The 27,980-nt window shown below is 39.8% G+C and overlaps 1 protein-coding gene across 20 annotated transcripts in view; it reads right to left on the reverse strand.

Annotated features, from left to right (window-relative positions):
- Positions 1-27,980, reverse strand: part of RBMS1 (RNA binding motif single stranded interacting protein 1) — a 206,781-nt gene that overhangs the window by 72,438 nt on the left and 106,363 nt on the right. For 12 of the 20 annotated variants that reach the window (XM_014859998.3, XM_070507950.1, XM_014859988.3 and 9 more), the window contains exon 2: positions 19,168-19,343. In XM_014859998.3, coding sequence (XP_014715484.1) covers positions 19,168-19,343 — 176 coding nt within the window. The remainder of the gene's footprint in view (positions 1-19,167; positions 19,344-27,980) is intronic. The other 8 variants (XM_070507955.1, XM_014859949.3, XM_070507958.1 and 5 more) reach the window with 1 other exon arrangement.

A 27,980-nucleotide genomic window follows, 5' to 3' on the forward strand; every position in this document is an offset into this window, starting at 1 on the left:
GAGTAAGTCTTTGCGCTCTAACTTAAATCATGTAAGAAATGAATATCAGAGAAAGAATGAATGACTTTGAACTAAAGGAATAACACCACTTTTAGTATTAACGCAGAGGTGGGGACCACGGATTTCTTTCTAAGGACCAGCAATTAATTGCTTAGAACACTAGAGCAACATTTTTTTGCCTCTGTAGCTGTAATAATCCAAATGGTTTAAAGTTTCAATGAAACACCCAGCTTATTGCTCACAAGACATTTCAAACCGCATAGCAAAGTGAACACAACTCTGCAAAAACATATGCTTCTCGAACAATAAATTTTCATGTAATGGTTCTAACACCATGCTGTTTCTTATATTTAAACACATTTTTAAATCTTTTTATCCCCACTTACAGTATGCATATGATATCCAGTGAAATAAGAGGATTTCTAATAACGGATTTCTTTGATGCAAGAGACCAAGTAAGACCGTAGAAGTGGGAGAGTATTTGGAGCAGAATGGTGGTGAATACAAGCAGGACTCACCCATTTCCTCACTGGAGGTGCATCAAGTACCAGCGTAAATAACCAACCCTAAACTCTATCCCTGCAGCCACCTCAAGGGTCTGTCCACCAATTTCATCCATGGAATGCATAATTTTGGGAGTTACATTTTTTTGATCTCTAGCATCATTTAAAGGCACTTTCACATATACCAGCACATGAATCACAACATTTCTAAACTAGTGAATTTTACCGCATTTCATGGGCAATATCTCAAATCTGGCCCAAGAGCATACCAATAGAAGCTCTGATTCCTGGATCTGTTTGAATAGATGGCTTTATACTTTACAAAGTGCTTTCATATTCATTATCTCAATCTTAATTTAGAGTTCATGGCTGAGAAAGGAGGCTACAATAAACAGTAAATAAATGAGACACTGCCCATTGCATAGTCAATGGTCAGGGGCAGTATTTCCAAGCTTTGACCATTCTAAAAGAGAACAATGGCCTGCACAGTCATCTCTAATTTTTTTTTTTTTTTGGTGCAGAAGATTGGCCCTGAGCTAATATCCATTGCCAATCTTCCTCTTTTTGCTTGAGGAAGATTGTTGCTGAGCTAATATCTTGTGCCAATCTTCCTCTGTTTTATGTGGGATGCCACTACAGCATGGCTTGATGAGCAGTGCTAGGTCCTTGCCCAGGATCCAAACCTGCCAACCCCAGACCACTGAAGTGGAGTGCGTGAACTTAACTACTATGCCACCGGGCCGGCCCCCCATTATCTCTAATTTTGTTACCTTAAATAAGTTTTTCTAATTGTGATCCAATTAAAGAATGTCATCTATTGCACTTAAAATGTAATGTGAAAGGAAATCATTATATAAATCTACTCAAAATCAATACTGACTATTTTTTTTAAAAAGGGTGTGTGCATTTTGACACTCAAAATGTTCCCTATAAGACATTTCAAAAGATGCCTCATTCAAAATATTCCGTTCACCAGGGGAATGAAAAGGTTTCTTAGTTGATGATTTCCATTATTTTATTTACAAAAGTAAAAGTGACATTTATCCATCTGTTTTATGCATTTAAACATATAAGCTTGTGTGCATACATGTGTGTATATATAAATATACGTACATATACATACACATATATGTGTACTTGTATGGCCTGTCCTGTTCTAGAAAGGTCTTAGGGTAGCTCACAGAAAGGCATACCCTACAAGATAAAATAAAGGTTAAAAAATCAATGGTAAGGAACATAGGCTAAAGGGAAAATGAGGCAGGAGCGAAATGGCCTATTAACAAATGATCGGTTGTTTCAAGTGCCTGACTTCTCATCTGTGGTTGAGCCTGAAGAGCTTGTCTAACCAGCCCACAGATCCAACACAACAAATGACCTGGAGAACAAGCACCTGAGTGACAAGAAATCTATCATAACTTCAGCACAAGCACAGTTCAATGATAATTGGTCCAAATGATGCTGCTGAAATGCAAGTGTTGAGTGTAACCTGAATCACAAGAGGAAAATGTATCTTAGTGCATCCTATTGGTTTGAAAATTGACAATTCATATAAGATATAAAAGGTAAAACTAGAATCAGAAAATTTGATTACTTAAAACAACTTGTTTCTTGACTAAATTGGAAGACAGCCTAGTTACTGACTACTTGGAGCTACAAACCCAGGGTTTATTAATGTGCTTTATGCATGGATATTAAATACCAAAACAACTGAAACAAGCAAGGTTCCAGGTCACTAGAAAGACAGAAAGTAACCCTTTACTTCTCCTTTCCTTAGATGACAGAGCCTGAAGGAATCTGCCAAGAGTTTGAAATAGCTCTCATCTTGCACACCAACTCTGATGAGTTGCTAGTGGTTACGGTGTGTATGGAAGGATTCTGAGGCCCAGCCAGGCCCAGCAGGAAAGAGTGTTCTCATCTGTTTATTAGCAGTACTGCCAGGGAAGAGGAAATGAGGTGGTACGTTGCTACTTACTTGTTTATTCCTGATCTCAGCTCGATTTGCTGATATTACCAACCAGGAGCTGCAGGCTTACAGTGGCTGGTTATTTATTTACATTTCTTTTTTAGGTTTATTTGTAGCCTGCCTTATTATAAAAATTATTTGATGTGTTACAGAAACACATAAAAGATAATGATAAATAGATGAGAAAAAATGAGAGAGATGATGAGAGATGAGATGATGAGAGAGAAAAAATATATATCATGGAGGAGGAAAAAGTTTGTCCTTGTGGCAAATTCTAAAGCCTTCATTTTCACTACGGCCTTTCCCAGCATTGGGTAATACAAATTCACTGATACGTTAGTCGCTCATCTCAGTGAGTGTGAATGTGTGCGTGTGTCACAAAAATGCACCTCAGGACTAGGTCCCCAGTTTGGCTACCACGAAAACAACGCCTCTGCAATTAGAGATTAGGGCTCATAAGCTCAGCCTTCCTTTGTGCCATATAAAGAAGAGTTTTATTCATTCATTCAAAAATATTTACTGATATTTGCTTATAATAAATAAGCAAATTACACAGTTACGTGAGAGGGTGGGATTATGATAATTAAATAGCACACAGAAAGGGGGATTGATATTAAGAACACCAAGGTGAAGTGGAGGCAGATTACAATTTTTTTAAGGTGGCCCAGGGACGCTTGCTGAGAAGGCGACATTTGAGCCAAGTCTTGAAGGAGGTGAGGGAGTAAGTCCGGAGGAGCCAGGCAGGAGCCATGCAGGTGGAGGAGCAAAAATCAATGCAGGGCTGGAAGGCAGCAAGAGGCGTGGCAGGCTTTAGAAACACCAAGGAGTCTCCAATGGCTGGATTGAAGTGGGAGAGGAGAATAAGGAGAATAAGGGGAGATAAGGTCAGAAGAATAATGGGGAGAGGGGACAAAAAATATACGGCCTTGTAGTCATCATAAGACTTGTGAATTATACGCAAAGAGAAAAAGTCATTTGGGGTCGGTAAGCCAGGACAACTGAGTTTACCAGTCTTTAGAGACCTGGCCTACCTGTACATTTTGTGCAGATCGGGGCAGAGCAGGGTACACAGATTTTAGGTACATGCCCAAAGATGTTTATCTTTATGGTTCATATTGATCTATAACACGAAAAGACAGGCTCAGGTTGTGACACAGCCTGGCAACTGTGTCGGTGTAGCTGCAGCATTCCTAAAATTCTGCTGCTGGGAGGTTTAGAAAGTAACAGCAATACGAGTGGAGAACAAAGGGTTGCCTAACTTGCGGCAGTCCGAGACCATTTATGAAATGTCATCCCTTCGTTTTTCTTCAGCGTGGAATCAAAATTCTTTCTCCTGGACACCTGCAAGAAGGGGAACCCACAGAGGAAACCTTGTTCTAGCAGTATCAGAAGTCAGAATACCATTAAATCCATATAATAAGATTAGGGTATAAATTAAACTGATAAAGAAATAAAACCAATCCTGAAAAACTCACAACCGATATATCATTACTGTCTACGAAAGCCCAGTAAAGGCTGGTGCGATTAGAACAGACATTGAAAAAGAGAGGGAAGTAGAGGAGAGGAGGCCAGGAAGCTAACAACCCTGGCATGATGACCCACTTCCGGGAGAAGAGTGTTCCTTCAAGCTCAAGTCTGGGAATTTACCAAGGAATTTATCAGGAACTCATAGCAGATAGAGAATACAGCAGATGCAGGGCAGGCCCCATGGCCGAGCAGTTAAGTTTGCGCGCTCTGCTTCAGCGGCCCAGGGTTTCATTGGTCAGATACTGGGTGCAGACATGGCACCACTTGTCAGGCCACGCTGAGGTGGCGTCCCCCATGCCACAACTAGAAGGACCCACAAGTAAATATACAACTAGATACTGGGGGGATTTGGGGAGAGAAAGCAGGAAAAAAAAAAAAAAGGATTGGCAACAGTTGTTAGCTCAGGTGCCAATCTTCAAAATAGAAAAAAAAAAGCAGATGCATAGCTCACAAGAGGTTTAGGAGACAGAACGAAATACTTTAAATTGTGACTTATTAAGGCACCAAAACACAGGTGAAACAAACTTCTACACCTAAAACACACATCCAGGCAAGTTGCTGAATGTTTCCTGTCTCCAAACCTTTTAAGAGGGACAATTAATTCAAAGCCAAAGTGAATTCCAAGTGAGAATGGGTATAAGAAAAGCACATTTAGAAAAACCTTCCTTTTATTGAAGAAGTCAGTCAAGCTAGGAGTTGCTGGAAATCATGATTTTGGGTATTCGCTAATTTTAATGTTTACTGACAGTCAGGGAACCATTGTGCACCCACTTATGTCTTTATAGGGCCATGAAAAAAAGGGACTAGATTTTCCTTTCCAATGGAAATGTCATTAGATATTCGAAAATATCAGTATTCTAAGAGAGCCACGTTAATAAAAATGATTGCTGCACCAACTGACAGAAGATGACTAAGCAATGTTCCGTCTACGGTGATTTTAAAAGGAGTCGTCAAGCAGAAAGCATGAGAAACCTTTATTTATGCACCTTCCCATAAAAGTTTGAGACTGCTGGCAAAAATATAAGCAACATCACAAGATAGAAATAGATGCAAAGTTCAAGGTGAAGGGGAAATAAACTCAGGAGTAGAGTTCTTAGGCAGCTTTGTGAACCAGAAAGTGAGTTCCTTCAGAACTGCCAACAGTGGATGCAAATTTGGCTCCGAACTTTCTAGTAGTCAAAATAAGAAGGAAATAACAATTACAACATTGAGTGTTCATGAGAGTAAACACAAGTCTGGGGCTCAGGAGAATTTCCATTTGTCCCAGCTCTAAGGCCAGAAGGAGGTTCCTCCTGTGGTCTTCCTAACGGCCACACCCTATGTGCAATGTCTGGGCAAGGAGCACTTGGTGCTCCAGTACCCCCTGGTGCTGGTGTGGAATTCTACAAGGGCAAATAGCTAGTGGTTAACCTAACAGGCTCTCTGTCAACTCTGTTGCATCGAGGGATAATACCCACACTCCCTGAACAGTGGTTATCAAGCTAGGCGCTGAAGAGGTGCTTTAGGAGTTCCACCAATTTTCTGCTTGAATTTTATTTCTTAGCCTTTAAATACAAAAACAAATAGGAAATGCAAGCATACCCAGCACAACCAATCTTAACACACTGATAATCACATTTATATTAAGCCACTTTAAGTGCAGGTGCCAGACAAATGTGTCACCTACTATCTCTTTGAATATATTTTAAATTCTAAAAATGAGTCATTGATTAGGAAAGTTATAACTCTACGGTAGTATTCTGATGTTCAAGTCTGCACATGTCCATTCACATAAAATTGTACAAATGACCCCCACACACATCATGCTCAAACAAATGACAGGCCAAGAGCAGGTACAACTAGTTGGCGTACACCCTCATCATGATCTAATAGCCAGTTGTACAATAATAAGCTGCCTACCACACTGAATCACGACAAAGTGACATCACTAAGACTGGTACTGACTAAGTTTCAAGTGCTCCTGGTCTGACTTTTATATTTATCCCGAGCCATGTGAACAGCTGTATTATTAAGGGTTCAACACCAAAACAAAAAATTTCTGGTTCTTTCCAGCTTCTGGATCAGATTAATTCAAGAAGATACTACAAAGATAAAAAACACTGTTAAAAAATTGTTACCTTTGCAACTACTTATGTATCTGCCTATTTCTCCTAATACTGTACAACTACAATGGAACACAGAAATAACCCAGATATGTTAAGTTGTGATACCGTTCTGCAACTATCATCCAGAAGTCCCAATCTCAAATGCTTTAGTTCATCAAAACTGCCTCATCACTGTTCTCCCTGATGAATTTTATAAATGTTATAAATTTCTATTTATAAAACATACACTAAAACAAATACTTTGAAATATGTGTATACGTAAGATTTATTGGTATGTGTTAAGATTTCATTTGACTAAGGGCTTTTCTACTCAAAAATTTCTAAAATCCCCCTGCTGGGGTAGTTCTATGGTAGATGTGGAGATACTGATCTCATCAACCCCTGGACACTGAGCAGGGCCTGTCACTTCCAGCACTGAGCAGCCTCGCCAATGGATGATGCACCAATCTAACCTAGTCTAATACCAACATAATCTAATACAAACATCATCCTCTTCTATGTGTGCCTGATAAGGCTGGGCAGCTCCCGTGATGAACAAAGAAGCTACAAAGCCTTCAGGCAATTCTTCATAAATCTGATTTCTTCCAACAGCTTTTGACAAGAGCTGGCAGTGGAGGGGACAAAGTTAAGTTCTTTGGCAAGAAGTTGAAGCATAGATATTTCATACTCGTGATTAAGGACAGGGATGAAGGCAGAGTTTACATTCACTCATGAAGACTAAGGAGGCAAATCAAGAGGCATTTCAGGAGACAATGAGATCTATTCCTGGGCCGGCCACCTGCTAATTTTGACTTCAAGGTCCCTTAACCTTCTCTGAGCCTCAGCTTTCTCAGTTATAACATGAAGGGACTAAATCAGAAGCTCTTAATTGGGATTGAACATTAGAACCTCCCGAGAGCTTTAAAAAATACATAATGATCGTAGTAACATTAACACATGCCAGGAAATGTTCTGAGCACTCTACATGTAGTAATCCACTTAGTACCACAAGAACTCTGTGTTGTAGGTACTATTATTATTCTGATTTTGCAGGTGAGGAAACTGGGGCAAAGAGAGGTTGAGAAATTTGTCCAAGCAAGTGGCAAAGCCAGGTGGAAGGCTCCAGAGCCTGTGCTCTGTAGTACAACCACATGTTATCCTGCCTCTCTCCATATGTATCTCTCTGAATCTTCTGACTCAGAATCTACTGAAGTGCCTGGGCACATACATTTTAATTCTCGTGAATGCTCCTTGTTAACAGGCCCCTGACTAGAAGTGATGTAAAGATCTGTGATTCAGATTGCAGGGGAAAAAAGAGCAATAAATTTTATAATTAAATAAATGCTCAGATTCTTTTACCTCAAAAATCTGAGTCAAAATTAAATGAGTTTGGCTTTTTAACAGCTAACTGTATAGTATCAAACAAAAAAGATAATGAATAAAGGGATAGGAGGGAAAATTTAAGAAAAAAAATGTTATCTAGCCAGCAAAGGAGAAAGACTACACAGGGCCATTTAAGTAGATTAAGCATTGGAGCAAAAGCTATGCCTATAAAAGGGCAATAACAATATTTTCATAATTTATGGCTTAGATTTGGGGGTGAAGATGAAACATTTTGGAAAAACCCTTGGAAAGGATCAGTGCTCCTGTCCAAATGAGCCAGGAGCCTAATCTGTTTCTAGGATCACAAATAACTGCCTCTTTGTTTCATCTTTAAAGAAACAGTCCTTATGCTATCAGAAAGTGCCTCTGTAAGCTGGAAATCTAAAACTATGCAGGTAAATTCTGATACTCCAAAAAATGTTCATTTTTTTCTATACAGTTTTCCCCATCAATGTTTGACACTTAACAGAGGCAGGAAGATACTATGGCATAAAGAGAAAATGAGGAAGACAGGTGATCCCGGTCCCATAAGCAATTTAGACAAGTTTAAACCTGGTATGGCCAGGTCAGTGAGTGTAAATACAGATGGCCAGGAGGAGAGACTCCACGTCCCCTGGCAGCGCCATGAACTTGGTCGGGTTTGTTTGTGTTATGAGTGTACTTCCTCACTAATTCTAGATACCCCATTTAGAGAAACTCATCCTGCTCTCCTCCCACTCTGTCCCATGGCTCGCTTACAAAAATCTCTTCTCAAAAGTCTCCAGTCTGAAGCCAAATGATCCTATCAAGGGAGTTACAAAGTACTTTATTAAACAAAAAGGAACTTTTAAAAAAGTCTAAGCCCCTAAAACAACTATAAAAATTTAAGATAATAATCACATATTAGAAGAATATATAGACCTTATCATTGTTGACCATAAGGACTATACGGACTGAAAGTTTCTAATATACAGTATTCCAGCTGACAAACAAACATGTTTAATTACTAGTCTCTCTTCCACACTGAAGATTCACCAGTCTGGAATGGATGTATTATTTCTTTCCCTTTAGTAGCCACACCAAGAGCACACAAACTCTCGAAGCAAACAGGCACTCGATTTGGAAAGTTTCCCAAGAGTGGATGAGAATTTCCAGGCAAGAATAAAAATAAGCTCTTCCTCCTGATCTGCATGTCTGTTAATGTTACCAAACTCCCAGTTTCCTAGAATCAAAATCATACACTCATCTTTGAATCATCTTCCTCCTTGGACCCACCCGGTTTCTGACATTCCATAAAGGACAGATCCTGAGACAGTCTGTGTCACCCACCTTCCCAGTGAAGGACAAGCCTTCCTCTGGCATTAAAACCCACCATGATCAGGTAGTCCTAATGAAGATCAGACAAGGCGGGCAGCCAGACTAGTCTGGGCCTCAAACCTGGGCTTCAGCTGCTCACTCGGCCCTGAAGACTCACTCCAATGCCAAGCTTTTCCTGATGCCCCCAGTCATATGCAATCACTCTCCATTTTGTAATCACTGTGGCACTTTCTATCTCTCATATGACACATTACATTCTGCTATACATGATGTGTAAAGTTTATTTTCTATATAAGACAAGGACCTCCTTGAGCACAGAAAATGTGTTTTAGCAAGCACAGTCTAGCAAAATCAAAGGTAATCGCCACTCACTTCTACTTATTTAATTTCTCCTCAAAAGTGGCTTCACCTTATGTTTTAATCAGATTTATAAGTGTAGTAAAAATATACTGCCACATTATGCCCATTATTTTCTAAAGCAATGTTGCTTGGAGTTGTCAGACATTGATCCCCAAAAGAATGTTTCTTTTTTGTATATGCACTAACCCCCTCAGGCATCAAGCGAATAACAAATTACGTACCTCTTCTGTGCTGTATAATCTTGGGGAGCTGCACACTAGACAGCTAATCAGGAGCTGCGTCTCATATAACCAGCTACATTAAAAGGGATTACTTTGTTAGATGCCAGGAAAGACGAGTTCCTCCTCTATCCTCTTGCCTTTACTTTGAGCTTTTGATTCTGTTGACTATTCACCTGGACTTAAGGAAAGCTGACTTTTCTAACAAAATCTTGTGAAACGTATCATGGCTGAATATCTCTTCTAGAGTTCTGGAGAAAGAAATCTTTGTAGCTTGTGGAAAACAGAGGAACATGGGCAATGATCAGGGAAGGATGAAGATGACCAACCAGCATTCAGAGTATATTTGGGGAGGTAGAAAGCACAGGGCTTTGGAGTATGGGCTCTAGAGCCGACTGTCCAACCTCAAGTCCTGGCTCCACCATTACCAGATGTATTATCCTAAGCAGTAAGAAAAACAAATCTCTCTCAACTTCATCTTTAAAATAGAGATAATAATACTGCTATCAAGTTGTTCTTAGCCTTAATAAAACACTTGGCATAGTTAGTGGCACAGAGTAAGCATTTGACAAAGGTTAGCTGCTGGCATTATTCAGGTCTTTACACATTATACAGGATTTTTTTCACATACATTTACTATAAAATGAAGATGGGGAAAGATGAAGGGAGAAGTTGTAAATTTCTAAGATTCATGGCAACCCAATGAGGAAATTCTTTAAGGAAGAAATTCTACAAATTTATTAAGTCACACTGAGCACAATTCCAAGCAAAGATTTTAGAGGCCTTTATTCCTGATGACACTACATTCACCTTCATATAATGGTTAAACACCCCCAAGCTGCTGCTACAGAAATCTAAGGTTCATATAAAGGAACATGGAATGGACATAAAGTAAATTTCACCTGCTTTCACAGAGAAGGAGAAATGCTCTCCAAAAAATTTTTGTGGTTATGGCCATTATCTTCAGAGCTGGCTTCCCAATCAACTTCTGCTAAGGCTGATATTAAAACTGGTTTGCCAATAGCTTGTGCACTCTTTGGGCAACACAGGGGAGAATGGCTCTTAATCATGCCTTGGAATAACACAAAGAACTCCTGAAGAAAAAGGTCAACTGACAATAAGGAGGATTGGCTAAATCTCTAAATATCTGTACTTGCCAGCAGATTTTACACTAAGGATAAATTAGAAAATAGACAGAACTCAGATATTCTGCCAAAATATCAAATGCATCCCTTTAGTAGGTATTTGGCAATAATTAAACTTGTAGTTTCAACTACTCATGACAACACTGAAAGACTGTGACATGTAGTAATTTTTAATTTGGCTGCAGCATGTATTCGAATGGTGGGCACTCTTTGGCAGAGGGAAGCAAGCCATGTAGCCAGTGAAGAAGCATTACCCATCACCCAGGGTCCATAATTCAAGAAGGTTTTGCTCTAATTGTGTAGCAGTAACTCTCAAGGAGGGATTAAATATTGTGTTATTTTAAACAAATTGCCCACCCCCTAAAAAAAGCCAAGTGATAGTTGTAATCATAAAAGTAAAAAAAGAGCAAAGAGAGGTCTAAGAAAGAGATGGCGCTCTACTGGAAAGTAGGTATTCATGGGGAATTTTTTGATGCTAAAATTATTTTTGTGAAATTCTGGGATTTCCAAAAGTCTTCAGACTATAACTTGGTATGTCCAAGATCTACTGTATATAAACTATTTCTTAAAAGTGTCAGAATTCTTTCACATCAAGAAGAAAAATGAAGCCGTTAACAGGAAGAAGAAAATGATTCTACATAGCTTATCCAAGAGATGAACAGGGGCAAGATTTAGTTAAATACACTGTTTCTCCTAAACTCTCAAATTTGTTTTGACTTCCATTTTTAGAAAAAAAGATCACAAAGAAGAAAAAGTTTGCTGTCTTCAGTGCATCATGTTATAGTCTTTGACTATACAGAACCATACTGGAACACCATCCATGAAGAAAGAGTTAAATTATAATTAGTGACTCAACATTTTGACTCAATAGACTGGAATGCCTTTTTAAAAGGATGAGACAAAGTCTGAAAACTTCCATCTTAGATCACACTTTTCAGTAAAATGCCCAAGTTCCTTGTTCTAAGCCCTCATTGAATTATTTAGTATGTGTCATACTTTTATGCTAGCAATTATAGGAAAAGCCAAATCCCAGAAACTATTGCTATTAGTACTTGATGTATTGAGAATCTTCTAGATGAAGAAAGAACTCTTGAGAGGATAAAAATTAGCTGCTTTACAGAACAAAAAAATTGGAACTTAAAAGAAATCCTATTATTTATAACAAAAATAAAATATGCATATGGGCAAGAAGTTATATAATAGTAATAGAAACAAAAATGGCCTGCATTTTCTATGATTAACTGTGGAAACCTCACCATCTTAACACAACTTCACTTTTTGGGAAGCTTAAGAAAAAAGTATGTCAGCCAATAAAGAAGCCTATTTTTTTTCAAAGGTACACACTTAATGAGAGAACTATTTTTCCACTACTCTACATTTCTGTTAACTTTTCTTTTTCCTTCTCTTTCCATGTTTTTCAAAGGAATCTGAGAAACAAAAATTTGCTAGATATAGTTTTCAGTAAACTTGTAAAACGCAATTTAGAAAAAACTAAAAATTTGGCTGGCTTTGGAATAGAATACAGTTCAATATGTCCAAATCTCAATTATCTGAGATGCAATAGATGCCAAAGAAAAAATGATCTGTCAGTCTTTCATTGTTGGTGTGTGTGAGTTAAATACACCACAACCACTATTACCAGCACCACCACTAAGACACTACTTCAGCTTGCCTAGGAGACATCACTTGAAGGGTAAATTATACCTTAAAGAGAGACCATCTCCTTATACCAGCTTCTAATTCAACCCTACATCAAGAGCTTTGGGTTTGGAAGACTCACATGCCCGACTTTAGAATGATGCTGAACGTAGGCAATAAAATTTCTGGTCTATGTCTTTCACGTCTACCCAGCTATCTGAATACACCACTGTGAAAGTGATGTGGAATGTGTGTGTGTGTGTGTTCTCTAAAATAAGTGCACTAACTCAGGGTATGTTCAGGCTTACCTTGGGTCATCTGGCTCTAAATACTCTCTTCAATTTGAAAATGAGAACCAGATCACTTTTGGGTGAAATTTTTCCTACTTCATCACAGGATCACTGTTGTGTTTTGAATTTAAGATCCTCTCATTTCACGTTGTTTCTATAAATTCCAAAGGATTTCACGTTTACCTCAGGTTTTAGAATACTAAGTCTGGCAGGCCCATTGTTACTTTCAGAGTAAACATTTAAGGTAATTTCATAATAGGCTAAAAGTTGATTAAGCACAAAAAACTAAATTCATCTTATTAGAACGCCCTCACTTTCAAATTTTACCCTAACAGTAGTCTAATCATTTTGGAATAAAATTTTATTTTATTCCAAGGCAGAGGAAAAATAACTTTCAGCAGATAGACTGCTTAAGAAATTTTAGAATTACAGAGATAAAGGGAAACGTATACAGAAAGAATATAATTATTTCAAGTTGTCCACTTTCCTGATAGTTGCCCTACATTTTTACAACAGTCAGAACAACTTAAAATATTCTTTTAAAATCAGTGTTCAACAAATAATCTGGCGGTTTCAGAACAGGATTTAGTTCACTGGGCCCCATTTGTGGGTTGTACAAATGAATCCAAGCACAGCCACATCTGGGGAACACAGGGAGAGGCTGGTGTTTAGGATCTGAAAGAGAACCAGCAAAAATCAGTGCCTTTCCTGCATTCTCTCTCTCAGTTTAATGCAGCTCAAGTTTTCCCTTTACTCAGAGCTAAAACTTTACAGCCACTTTTAATCATGCTTGAGTCTGAATGTTCCTATGTCCAAGACACCTGCCTGCAGTCTCAGTGTCCTCTCCTCTTCCCATTTCCTATCACTGCCCTGGGCCAAGGTCGCATCCTCTCTCGCCTGTGAGAATCTCTCTCCTTCTCCAAGCCAACCTTTCTACTTTCGTCAGAATTACCACTCTGAGAGAGAAAAACAAACATAACGTTGAGTTATGCTTCTCTCCGACTCCAAGAGCTAACTCCTCCTCTGTAACTAAAGAATAAACTCAAACATTTTAGCTTATTTGTCAAGGTGCTAACCATATATCCCCAACCTGCACCTCCAGCCTCATTTTCTTCTCCACCCACACTTTCCACTCTGGGCAGCAGCAGCCCCGGCTAACCAACAACTGCTGATTGACAGCTATGCACCAAGAAGTGTTCTTCGTGCTTTCTTAAACATTCAAGCACTCTCACACCTCCTGGGCTCTTTCTGACGCCTGGAGGACACCATAATTTCCATCCCACAAGAAACTGTCCTTGTCCTTTAAGGTTGGCATGTCATCTCCTCCTTGAAAGCTATCCTGCTCCCCGGGGAACCAAGGATAACGAAGCCTTCCTCCGACTTCTCACAGGACACTCTGCCAATTCTAACATTCACTTCATTCTGTCTTAAATTAGGGATGGTTTTGTATGTCTCCTTCTGTTGACCTGTCCTGCTTTTCTGCCTTGTCTTTTCGATACGTATTTGCATTGTATTCAAAAGACTAAGGAAAACTTGCAAAGAACAGAAAGCAAAGGGATAGGAAATGAAAATATATTGGTTATTACAACCAGGGACATGGATTATACTTCAAACATATTCCCTTTTAATTAGTAATAGGCTACCATACTGTAAGCTGGATTTAATTTCACATTTATATTATAAAAATCATGCTTTATTGCACTTTGAAATGAATTAGATATCTGTTGAATGAAAAGAAAAAAACATTCGTTGACAAAGGATTGGTTTGGGATTGAGAAAAAAGCTGTAGAAAGTGGGAGGAGTGGAAATATCTCATTTTGTTCTAATATCAATAGATGAATTTTCCTTTAACATAAGTTCTTGATGCACTGAGTTATCTAGATCTTTTCATGTGATTTCAACACCACATAACCTCTAAGCTAACTAGCCCTGGCCAACAGAAACTCACACATTGCTCCCACTATAGACCAGGAAGAGCTATGAACCAAACCTTGCACACAAATGTTGTCTTTTAAATCTTTAGTAAAGATAGTTCGGACACAATGGAAGATTTTACATGCAACAGTCATTATTATGACAAGAAATAAATCAGGGGTGGGTCACATGAGGCTGAAACTAGTCTTCTGCAAGTGCCAAGAAAAAAAAAGCCTCAAGGAGGAGGCTGGTGATTATGTTAACATAACCTACTTCCCTGGCTTTCTCAGCTTTCAAGATCAGAATCTGGTATTTTTTTATTTTCCTCCTTAGTTTTAAATGTAGGATTACAGATAAGTTTATTCTGGTAGTTAGGATTTTGAGGAGCAAAGGCTTAGGCACAGGGGAGATAAATATCCACTCAATAACAACTGTGTTCTAGGCAGCAGAGCAGTTCCTTTCCTTAGATTACTTGACTTAATCCTAATCAAACCTCATGATATAAGCATATTTGACCCAATTTACAGGCTACTTACTGAGAATTAGGTCCTTGCCTAGCACTGTGGTGGGTAACTCTAGGGTACCAAAAACTTGCCACAGTGACCACCATGATTTTATAATGTAGGTGAGGAATCTGTGAAGATGATACACTGTCAGCATCACATAGTGTCATGGACATGCTGCTAGATAATATAAGACACCTGAAGAACAGAACTGTATGGAAATAAGACGCTGACTGTGTGGTGGTGACACATAAAAAGAAACAAGGAGAGTTCAGAGTGGTCCAAGCATGAAGGAGGCAGGGTGAGCTTGGCCTTGGCCTGGAAGAAGCAAGAAAGGAGGCACCTGAGGTGAGGCAGCGGCAGGACAAATGGTTCTCGCTTGTCACACTGTAGGAAGGGAGGGAGGAACCACCCAACTCTTCTGGCAGTGAGAAGGAAGAAGAGAGCCCAAAGAAGCTACAGGATTTGGTGACTAAGAGGAGGACGGGAAATAGTCAACGACTGCTCCAAAGCTCCAAGTTGAGGAGAGTAAATTTGGCAAAGTGACAGTTTGGAGAGGAAAGAGATAATATTGAATTTGAGGAGCTAATAAAATATTCACATGGAAAAATCTATACAAAATTGGAAACAGTGGAGAATAATCCTATGAGAGGATGGGGCTACAGAGGAATGAGCCAAGAAAACTGGAATCAAAAGAGCCAACAGTGGAGGAGGAGAGGTGGTCAATAGCGAAAAAAAGCCAGAGAAAATAAGGCAGATGGAAGATGCTCGTGCAGTCTCAGTTGAGAACTTGAAGGCAAAATAAAGGGTTAAGGTGCCAAGACAATGGAAGCAACAAGAGACCTCAACTCATTTGTCTAGAAAATTCACCTGAAGAGTTCGAATGAGAGAAATAAAATGGTAACACAGTCAAGGAAAGTGTGTGTTTGGCTTGATTTTAGAGAAGGGAGAGAATTAAGAATGTCTGAAGGTCAAGGGGTAATAGAGTAATCCTTTCTGTTAGCCAGACCATTCCATTTCCTAAACTTGCTGGTTAACTGTACTGATGTACTCTTTCTGAGTAGATAACTCTTTAGAAATAGGGAGCAAAGTTGCAGCAGCCGCAAGTAGTCATGAGGTCCCGACAAGATCTCTCATATATATATTTCACAAATTAGAAATAAACTAGAGCCGGTCAGTTTCTTTCATTAAATACTCCCAGAAAAATTACCTACTTTCTATCCATACCACCATAGCACCATGACCACAGTCACATCCCTGCCTGGTCCTCGATGCTATCTCCTTCAGCAGCCTAAACTGACGGTCCTCCAGGTGAGCCCCTTCCTCTTAACTTAACCATGTTGATCTACACTTTCCAGTGTCATGAGTCTCTCTTTGAGTTGGGGTGAAGCTGCCTCTTCACTGTCACCTCTTGTTAACTGTCATCTCCTGCGCTGTGTCATCAGAGCATCTGCTTTTTCACTGTCATTTCTTCTGACACTATAGCATCTGTATATTCTGCTCCAAGCACGGCTTTTTAAAAATATTTTTTGTTTTCCTCTTGAGTTTTCACAACCCTCACGCCATTCTTGCCTTTAGCCTTGCTGCATTGTTTGTATGGAACTGAGTTACTATTAGAAACACTCTTAGGTATCTTTCCTCATCTTTCTATTAGATAACCCAAGCCCCTAGAGACCCAAATTATTTTTTTCCATTGTTGCCCCTCCTACAATCCATCCCTATCAGGTCAATTTGTAATTATAGTGCCAAATTTTTATTTCTAAAGCATGTTTTTTTAGAGCTATGAATTTACACCCATCTTTCTGCAAAGTTTCTGTTACTCACTTTTCTAAAAAAATCTCTAATTATGTCCACTGGGTTTTTTAAGCTCTAGGAGGAGTTACTTATCCATAAGTTTCTTGTCACTTTCATGTCACCAAGTACCTATTTTTTATTGGAAACAATTAAGTCCAGAACAGGAATGTCCTTTTTTGGCTCTCTCTGCATTCTAAGACACAAAATTGTCTCTAAGTCAAACCTGGTACTTATTAGATGCTCTGTGTTAAAGGGAATGAAGCGTTCAGTAGATATTGACAGAGTCCTCTATTACTCCATTGTATTATATAATAGAGTCCTCCACTGTATGTCTTGCCTGTGTATACTACACGTCAAGAAAACTACCATCAGAGCTAAATATCAAACCTGGAGTTTTATAAATGATAGGAAAGAGTGAGACTGGCATTGGTTATTGCTGCTATTGATAATAGCAAAGAGAGTGATGTTTACACATTAAGAAAATCCACATATATCAAATGGAACACAACAAAAAAGAAATGAATTTTCTGGGAAAAATGATAAAATGCTCTTCTACATTGGAATATGATTTGATTCGATAAAAAAACTGGTGGCTTAATTTTTCAAATACATACTCACTGTATATAAAACATGGCATTACGCTTTTATGGTTATTTAACTCTATCTCCTTGATGTTAAAACTCACCTTACATGATTCAAAACCAGCTGAAGGAGAATTTGTGAAATCCTTTCCCCTGCTCTTATACCTCAAGGATTTGAGAGTTAGCTTCATTCTTTTGTTTCCTACAAAGTTATATTTTTAGCTCCTTAGACTCCGTGGCGCTCCATCTACCTGTAATTACGCTGCAAAAGCATAAGAAGACGCCAGTAAAGGCCAGCAACAGACAAGATAGCAAGAGGCCCATTTGTGGCCTTGAACAGCTGCAATAGGGCAGGGCGCGCCTGGCCAAGTTCCCTCTAACTCTGGCCAGGCATGACAAATGCCAAGAGCCGGACTTGCTTTGAGAGGAGTCCCTAGCACAGGACATTATTTCACTGCCCTGGAAGCAAAAGGCTGCAGTCAGCGTCCATGTGGGCTGATCGAAAGGATGCTAAAGGCTAAAGGGAAAGGCACAGGGAGGGGCTAAGAGTGACGGCCTTCAGAAAGCTTTCCAGATCCTAAAGAACCACCACCCACTGCCCGGCTCACCTCTCTAAAAACAAAACAAAAGCACCACCACTTCCTTATGGAAGGCCAGATGTTACTTTTAATTCCAGTTTGGAAATACTGCCCAAGTTAGTTAAAAAAATTCTTTTCCTTAAAATAAGAAGAAATGAATCTGTATCTTCACCAAGACATCAGAAAGGAGATGCTATTAATCAGCAGTTTAGAAATGGGAATATTTTTCAGGGAGTAGGAAACATCCTCTAACGGATATCTTCTACAGTTAGGTAAAATTCCTTTTGTAAGGGGCCATTATTGTCTTTGGATAAATAAAAGATGCTGTTCTGGGCCAGCCCGGTGGTACAGCGGTTAAGTGCGCACGTTCCGCTTCGGGCGGCTGGGGTTCACTGGTTCGGATCCTGAGTGCGGACCTACTCAGTGCTTGTCCAGCCATGCTGTGGAAGGCGTCCCACGTATAAAGTGAAGGAAGATGGGCATGGATGTTAGCTCAGGGCCAATCTTCCTCAGCAAAAAGAGGAGGATTGGCAGCAGGTGTTAGCTCAGGGCTAATCTTCCTCAAAAAAAAGAGAAAAGAAAAAGAAAAAAAGGATGCTGTTCTAAGTGTAAGCTTTTCTAGCTCAATCTTGATTAGAGACTTTTAGTTATTACACAGTGATCCTTGCACTGCACAGTGCTTCTGGCCCCTTAGTTTAAATTAGTGCTTTCTTACTTAGCGAGGTAATATAATTGCAGCAAAGTAGCACAGTTATATTCTATTCATCAACAACCTTAGCACATAATGCAAATTTACTGTGGAACTTTATGCACACTTGCGTATTTCTTCACAAGACTCAGAAAGGGTGGAAGTGTGAACAGGAATAAGATTTGGGGAATAAGAATTCCCAAAGAGATGAGGGTGAACAACCCAGACCACAAAGCTACAGGTGTTAGCGAAGACAGACTACCATTGTCCGGCTGGAATTCAGTTTTACACTTTTAGGATAAGGTTAGATAGTAACTACCTTTCTGACAAATAACGACAACTAAAGTTCCTCTTATTATGGGACAGAATGGCCCCCAGAGATGCTTCCACAAAAAATGAGCACTCCTCAAAGGATCTAGCCATACGTTTTAAAATAATTCATGTTTTATTTCTCACGTGCCAACAAAAGTCACATTCTATTGAAAAAATGCTCCAATTAATTTTGTTATACAGGCATTCTGTTGATGTTAATACTGACTGAATAACTGTCCAAGGACTTAAAACTTGGAGACCCTGCCATGGGTCGATAATGAGGGTCCAGAGATTTGTCAGGTACTAAACCTCTCTTGTAACACAATTTGTATCACTCCATAATACAAACAAGGAAATATTTAGCAGCTAAAGACAAGAACTGCCACTTACGGTTGACAGAGCTTCACCAGGTCCTGGTCTGTGGTGTTGGGAGGCAGTCCTCGGATATAGAGGTTCGTTTTGCTTAGCTGATCCCATCCTGAGTTGCTACTGCTGCTACTGTTGTTATTACTGCTGGTGGTGCTGGGGCTGGGAGGGGCCATGGGGTGCGCTGGGACCAGAGACTGCTGGAAAACCAAGACGGGGAGCGTTAAGATGCTAGATGGATGGTATTCAGAGGCTGTATGATTTCCAAAATGAAACGAAGTTACCAAGATAGAAACACAGATTATCTTAAGCTACTATAATACATACAAAATTTACACCTTAAAAAAGATCTGTTCATACTACCAAAAAAAGCCCTCTCCTTCAACATGGAATTAATAATAGGATTTTTTATTCAGTTGCATCTTCTCTACGTGCACCTTAAATATGACTAAATTTATGTAAGATTAATTCAGTCACACATTTTAAGGAACACATTTACTGAGACTCCAAATTAACTTGCATGAAGTTATGTGATAATATCATTTTAATATTCAATAATTTAGAAAGCACTAGACTTTTGAAAAGGTCTTCAAATTTTGAAGAACATTTGACTGAAAGTTGCTGATAATTTTATTAAGATGATTCTTGGGGGAAAAAAAGATTACTCTTCAAGTGTGAGAAAGTTAGCATTCTATCAAGATGCTCAAATAAGGAAGACTTCTCTTAGTTCTAAGACAGACACACAGCCTCACTGAGACATCTGGATAAGATTCATGGCATGCTGCCTTTCCCTCTGGCTAACCTTGTGAAATTTAACCCCTGTGAGAATGGTGTAGAAGTTGGAAACCTCCGGCCTCGCAGCAACCAACGTAACTTTTGTGAAGCCTGCAACTGAGGGCTCAGTGTGGTTTCACAGTCAGTAGCCACCTAGTAAGAACGTCTGAAAACGTACTCACACCTGATAATTCTCTGTTAACCAATCCAAAGAAGCCACAGTTCTCTGTCCCTATGCCACACACGTGACTTTTGAGGAAGTCAAATGGTTCAGTTTGAGATGGAAGCGAGCACACCCCAAAAATGCCCTCACAGCAAATGCTCAGCAGTTTTGCACCAAGACAGGAATTTTTTCACCTCAAATCTTCTAAATAATAAATATACTAACCCAAGGATACCACTTATATTAACAGTTTAAAAACATAAAATTAAATAGTCACTAAACATTAAAGAAAAATTTCAAATCTTACAGATTCTTACTACCACAAATAAGAAAATTAGGCATATGTAAGACACAATTAAATTCCACTTTGGAATGTTCAAAAAGCAGACCCCTTGCAATAAAGGTAACCTTGCTTACCCTGTCAGGAATCTCAACCATCCATAATAGACATCTGGCTCTGCACCTAGTTTCTGCCATGACCATCCTTTCTTTTCTTTCTTTGTTTTCAGGAAGATTAGCCCTGAGCTAACATCCGTGCCCATCTTCCTCTACTTTATATGTGGGACGCCTACCACAGCATGGCTTGCCAAGCGGTGCCATGTCTGCACCCGGGATCCGAACCAGCGAACCCTAGGCCACCAAAGCGGAATGTGAGAAACTTAACTGCTGCGCCACCGGGCGGGCCCTGCCATGACCATCCTAATCTCACAGTATCCCAACGCACAGGGATCCTTATTAATCTAGACAAGTAACCATTTCTTTATGTCCTATTTTATGCAGATTCTTCTTCTCACTGCCCAGAGTCCTTGCTAAGATCATAAAGTCCAAACACCACTTTATCTCAAGAGATTCTCTTCCAGAAGGAAAGTATCAGAAAGGTTAACAATAGTCAGTGTTTAAATGAAGGCTGAACTTGAACTGGGAACATCAGTACTGCTTAAATCCAATATAAAACCTGCCTGAGGTCATATCCTATCAAATCTATTTGACTATGCCCTTAATATGGCATTGAACTCATATCCTTTGTTTGCATCCCTAGTTCTTCTCTAAGGTATAAAGACCCTGTTTTCTAGATGTAAAACTAAGACCTCAGGCCGCCAGCTATGCCACACAAAGACCTGTGTTCCTTCTCCAAAGTCACTCGATACGACTGCAAGTTGCTACCTGAAATTAGCCAGGCATCCCCTCTTTCTCACTTCAGTTAAGAAGAGAGGTGCGGGTAAGTAACACATACATTGGCCTCCCTGCCTCAAGCCTCTGATTTACACAAAGAACTTTTAGATGTGGACGAAGCTAGCAAGACTGAATTTTTTCCCAAATCATCTTTGATTAATGTCCGAGAACCTGTCCTTGCCACAAACCACACTGTCATTCACAGTAGGACCTGGCAGGTTCAGCGCAGCTATTGGGGATGAATAGGGTCTGCTGGGATAAGACGTGGAGAGGTCTGAAAGGAGCTGTGGATCAGGTCCACCCCCGCCTCGCAGTGGGATTTACCAACACGAAGCAAATCAGCCACTGGAAAGACTGCATTCCAGGTCTGCATCCGCATCAGCTCCGACCTCTGCTTTTCTCTGGGCTGCAAAGTGCAGTGCCGGGCGTGGACTTGTATGATTCAAAGAAACACCTGGAGCTATGATTTATTTGGAGATTATTTGGACATGAAAGTAATAGGTTTTTATTTATGTATTTACTTTTGGCAAAAGTAGAACCATGATTTACATCTCAGAATTTACATAGCTGATTTAATATATCGTTGACAGGCCTCCGTATTTATTACAGTAATATGTTCCCACTCCGGGAAGTAGGTGGGGAGCCTGTCCCTCTCCACTTGCCCTCTAGCCTGCCTGACAGGGAAGAAATCTCCTAGCACCCTGATCCCAGGCGGGAGAAGGGGGCTCCTGAATGTACCCTGAGGAGGACAACCAGCCTCTGGTGAATCTTGCACAGAATAAGTTCAAATTCAAATACTATCCTATTATCAACTATTTCTCAGAACTATCTGAAGACAGAGAAAGATACCTGAAAGAGAGAAGCACTGAATTATTCTAGGTTGTCAATTTCTTATTTTCAGGTGCAGAAAATTTTAGATCAAAGATTAAGTTTTTAGAACTTGTTGAAATTAAACATTTAAATCCTGATAAAGATTGGACACATGTTCAGAGGAGAAAATTGCAACACAATAAAGCTGTTTACTCTAAAATATTCAGAATATCCATTCTGCAAATTTTAATAGTATGAGTAATCATTACTGCCATGTACTGCATGATTAGTATGTGCCAGACACTGTGCCAAGGGCTTTACATGCATTATTTTACTTAATCCAATGAGGCAGATACATTATTGTTCCCATTTTGCAGATTAGGAAACTGAGTCTCAAGAGAGATTAAGTAATGTGCCAAGGGCATCTATTTAGTAGGCGGCAGGGCTGGAATTTAAACCCAGGTCTGCTGGACAACAATCCCAAAGTCCTCAAACAGTACTCTAAAAGGCACCCCAAACACTGTCTATATCCTAAATGTCCTATTTGTACTATTTCACCATTCTGTGCCCATCCCTCCTGCAACCTAATTATTAAATTCAAGTTCCTATGAAATGTGACATTGATAGCATTTTTTTTTTTTTGGTGAGGAAGATTTGCCCTGAGCTAACCTCCGCTGCCAATCTTCCTCTTTTTGTTTTGCTTGAGGAAGATCAGCCCTGAGCCAACATCTGTGCCAATCTTCCTCTATCTTTTGTATGTGGGATGCCTCCACAGCATGGCAGAAGCAGGTCCCCTCCTGGCATCTGAACCTGCAAACCCAGGCAGCATAAGCAGAGCTTGCAGAGTGCATGGAACCTTAACCACTCGGCCATGGGCCGGCCCCAACAGCTATGTTTTTTTTAAGAAAGAAAGTCAAAGGTGCCTTCAAGTTAATTTAATGAGCACACAGTCAGTTTGTGGTTTGTTGTTGTTTTTTAACAAAGTTTGCTTTAAAAAGGTTACTTTTTAAAATTCTACCTTATAAATCTTTAACAAAAGAATTCTGCAAAATTTTTTTGAAAGCTACAGCATACTAAGGCTGAACATCAGAGTCAGCATTTGAGGAAAGTTCACTTAACTCGTGAAGAATTAAACTCTCAATCCCAGACTGAAATACAATTGAAATGCAAACACTGACCAGTCTCTAACTACAACTTCAAACTCTGATCAATTCAAACCAATTACATTTGTCCTTGCATGACTCAACAGCACTAACCACAAACTTAACAACAACAACAAAAAAGCTTACCAAGGGGTGATATTTTACCAAACTCCATTTCCATCACCGGTTGTCCTTTAACATTTTGCCTCTCCAAACCGCTAAGCTGCCTGGGAATTTGGAAAGATGCTCCCACCCCCACCCCCACCCCCTTGGATGAGGCTTGTAGCTAATTTACACCAGTTCAATCTAATTAAGGAACTGGGTGGTCAGCTAAGCACTGATCCATCCCACAAGAGCCTATGGTCTATCTCTGCCTGCCCTGGTCTAATTGCAGGGCTTCAGGTCAGGTAAACAAGCTACCTATCAAGCTGTCTATCCAAGGGCAGGGAAAACAAGCTAATTCAGTTTCCATAATAACATTTATCTGGGCTTAATTTGATGCCAAAACTGACAGAAGAACAAAGTTGGAGGTGAATAAATGGGGAGGCTGTATTAGCATAGCCTCTCTGCACTCCCTGCAGCACTGGGTGTGGGCACCCGCAGGAAGTGCTTGTCAGCAATCAGGGAGGACTTCCTGTGTGGACAGCTCTGACGCCTCCATCCTGCCAGGAAAGCCCACTGGCCTCCTACACTCAAAGACAGGATGATCAACAACAGGCACACGGCAACTACATAACACGGCAAATCTATTTCCCTCTCCATCACATCATCCCCCACCCCAGGGTGGGGTGCCAGACCAAGCAGTCTCTTCTATATAACTACAAGTCGAAAGTCTCTTACCAAATGCAGGGCAAAATTAACCATGTGTGAACTAAAATATATTAGTAGTCATGTACATTGTTGTAGAATTCTATTCAGCAAATACAATCAAAAAACAAAGACCTGTCATTATAAATTCTATTGTCTTATTTCCTTCCTATTTCTAATAGGCTAAAGAATAGGGCTCTGACCAATCTTATAGCTGAAGCTGCCCCTTCCCCCTCACACTTAGTAACTTCCCTAAGAATTCTAACGGATTTTTTAGAAAAGAAACCTAGCATCTGCCTTTTAATTACCCCCAAGTCTTCCCTAAGGCTATTACCATTCTAGTTTAAGGAGGTTATTCCATAATCCATAATCCCCATCTCCACCCTGCTGCCCCCTACACACACACACACCCCCAAACACCAACTATTTCCTTTCTCCAGAAGCAAAATAATCACTACAGTTGCTCCTGAGAGCAGAAAGCAGTCATGGAACATTCCCATTTCCCCAGGAAATCGTACAATATCAGGCCTGGCAGGAACTGAGTACTATGCAGAGACACTGCATACTACACAAATTCCATACACTAGTTCCTCTCCATAAGCTTTCAAGATATAAAAGAAATTTCAGAATTTAAGGGAATTATCAAACAGGAGGCAAGGAAAAGCATCCAAATGGGCCAATTTCAGTTAGGGTATTTTCTTTCTTTCCTTTTAGACATCTGAATGGCCCTGAAAAGGCTAGGAATAGTGGGTGAGAAGGATAAAGCTGCTGGCACAGGGAGCTGAGAAATTACACACAGCTGAGAAGTGGGAGGTGAAACAGTGAGAGGTGAGAAACTGGCCAGGAAGCAGATGTTCTTCCGGGAGGGCCAGGATGTGAAAGGACAGCGCCTATATTAATGAGGAACAGTAGTGCCCCTTCATACATGCAGGTTCTTACTTATCCATAATGTGGGAAGGAGGGCAAATGGGCAAACATCATTTAACCCCATTTGATGCTAGGATATCAAAGCTTAAAATCGCAGAGCTAATTAATTAGTGAAACTGGTTCTCATATCATCACTATCCCTTGTTTGGAAACCAACTTTTCAGCCTTTAAAACTATGAAACTGAGCAATAGATTATTCAATACTTTTGGGTGGATTATGTCCATCAAAGGGGAGAGGTCCATGTTGTTACGTTAGCTATTCAAAAACAATCTAAAAATAAAAATTCCCAATAGACTTTATAATTAATATTCTCCAAGATACCTAACAAAGCCGATTCTTGCATGTAAAACTGCAATCTCTACATAGAAATCTCTTTACCTAAGCCCATGAATAAAGCATCATTTTTTTAGACTTCAAATAAAAGAAACAAATTCAAAGCTTGCATTGAATAGATAAATATCTGCTGGATAGAACACAACTGATTGAATGGATGGAGACCATGTTGCAAGTGAAAATCAACTTAAAAGGGAAAGTCCTTAGAAATTAAAGCAGCGTGGACAAGCTTTTTGGGGTGGAGGTAGCAGCTGTGAAAGGGGTAAGATGAAGAAAGGGCAAGCAGGTGTTCAAATCCATCATAGAAAACCTACCTTAGATATAACATGAGTTCTGAGGTCAAATTTTGTTTCAAGGTTCCACCAAGAAACTAGATTCCTTATCATTCAAATATCTTTTAAAGGTCTGTGTGCTCCAGCATGTAAATCAGTTCAATTGTTCTGCTCCCTCCAGGGGTTCTCCCAAGAACCCCACTGATGTCCCAAGTTGTCCACTGACAACTCTGGTCCAAGAAACACAGTAGAGTTCTTGTGCTATTTGTTCCTTGTAGTGTTTGAAACAGTATTTACAATGTGTGGGGGTGCGGGGGTTACAAAGCAACAGGAAACCGCCATAAAAATAGTCAACTAGTCTTTGACAAAGGAGCAAAGACAATACAACGGAGCAAAGATCGTCTCTTCAACAAATGGTGCTGGAACCACTGAAGATCCACATGCAAAAAAATAATCTAGACACAGACCTACAACCTCCACCAAAATTAATTCAAAGCGAATCACAGACCTAAAATGAAAATCCATAAACCTCCTAGAAGATAATGTAGGAGAAAATCTATATGACCTTGAGTACGGTGATGCCTTTTTTAGATACACCACCAAAGACACAATCCATGAAAAAAATAATTGATAAGATGGGCTTCACTAAAATTAAAAACTTCTGTGCTGCAAAAGACAAATTCAAGAGAATGAGAAGACAAGCCACAGACTAGGAGAAATATTTGCAAAAGATACATCTGATAAAGGACTGTTATCCAAAATATACAAAGAACTCTTAAAATTCAACACTAAGAAAACAAATAACCCAATAAAAAAAATGGGCCAAAGACTTAACAGACATCTCACCAAAGAAGATATATAGATGGAAAATCAGCATATGAAAAGACGCTCCACAGCATATGTCATCAGGGAATTGCAAATTAAAACAACATAGAGATACCACTGCACACTTATTAGAATGGTCAAAATCTGGAACAGTGACACCACCAAATGCTGGTGAGGATGTAGAGCAACAGAAACTCTCATACACTGCAGCTGGGAATGCAAAAAGGTACAGCCACTTTGATGGTCTCTTACAAGACTAAACACACTCTTATACAGTCTAGCAATTGCACTCCTTGGTATTTACCTAAAGGAGCTGAAAATTTATGTCCACACAAAAATACTGCACCAGACGTTTATAACAGCATTACTCACAATTGTCAAAACTGGAAAGTAACGAAGATGTCCTTCAGTAGGTGAATGGATCAATAAACTGTGGTACATCCAGACAATGCAATATTATTCAGTGCTAAAGACATGAGTTATCAATCCATGAAAAGACACAGAGGAACTTTAAGTGCATATTACCCACTGAAAGAAGCCAATCTGAAAAAGCCACATACTGCACCATTCCAACTACATGACATTCTGCAAAAGGCAAAACTATGGAGGCAATAAGAAGATCAGCGGTTGCCAGGGGTTGTAGGGGGGAGGGATGAAAAGGCAGTACAGAGGATTTTTTGGTGAGTGAAACTATTCTTTATGATACTACAATGGAGGATCCACGTCATCACACATTTGTCTAAACCCACAGAATGTACATCAAGAGTGAACCCTAATGTAAACTACGGACACTTTGGGTGACTTTGATGTGTCAAGGTAGGTTCACCCTTGGTAACAAACGTAGCATCTTCTGGTGAGTGATGTTGATAATGGAGGAGGCTATGCATGTGTAGGCGCAGGGGTATATGGGAAATCTCTCTACCTCCCTCTCGATTTTGCTGTAAACCTAAAACTGCTCTTAAAAAATAGTGTTTATGAAAAATAACACAACATGAAGATACTAGACTGGAGGCATTAAATGCAAGTTATTCATCAGAAAACTGGAGGGCCAAGAAAGTAGTAAGGGGCTTAAGGTAATGGGTTCAAAACTTCCTTCCGGAAAACAAATTCATAAGGAAGGAAAAGCATTTGACAGTGGGTTCCTGGCCTTATGTACCCTTAATTTCATCACATATAATGGTCTGGTATGGCCCAGTTTCTAAAAAGAGTTCACACAAGGGAAGGGGTGAAAAGGCCTGGGACAGAAAGGTTGAAGAAGGCTAGACAAAGGGGAGAGATGGCTGAACAAGGTGAATATTAACAAGTTTTTGAGAACAAGAGGAATGGCAGTCCTGAGAGGGGCAGTGTGTGGGGAAAGGAGAGGAAGGACCAACAAAGATAGAGACAGGAAGGATGATTCCTCAAGAAGCCAGTGCAAAGACCACCTTGGGGAGCTGAGATTAGGTATGCCAGGACAAGCGGATGGTTTGGGCAGGGGAGGGAGGGAGGATGGTACTAGCAAGGGAGCTGGATAACCTAGAAATTGAGATAGAATATGGATATGATGGCACAGATTACTGTTGAGAGTCTCACAGGGAGAAAAGAAAATCCAAAAATGATAAATGAAGAGG

The sequence above is a fragment of the Equus asinus genome, chromosome 4, assembly GCF_041296235.1.
Source record: "Equus asinus isolate D_3611 breed Donkey chromosome 4, EquAss-T2T_v2, whole genome shotgun sequence".
Lineage (NCBI taxonomy): Eukaryota > Metazoa > Chordata > Mammalia > Perissodactyla > Equidae > Equus > Equus asinus.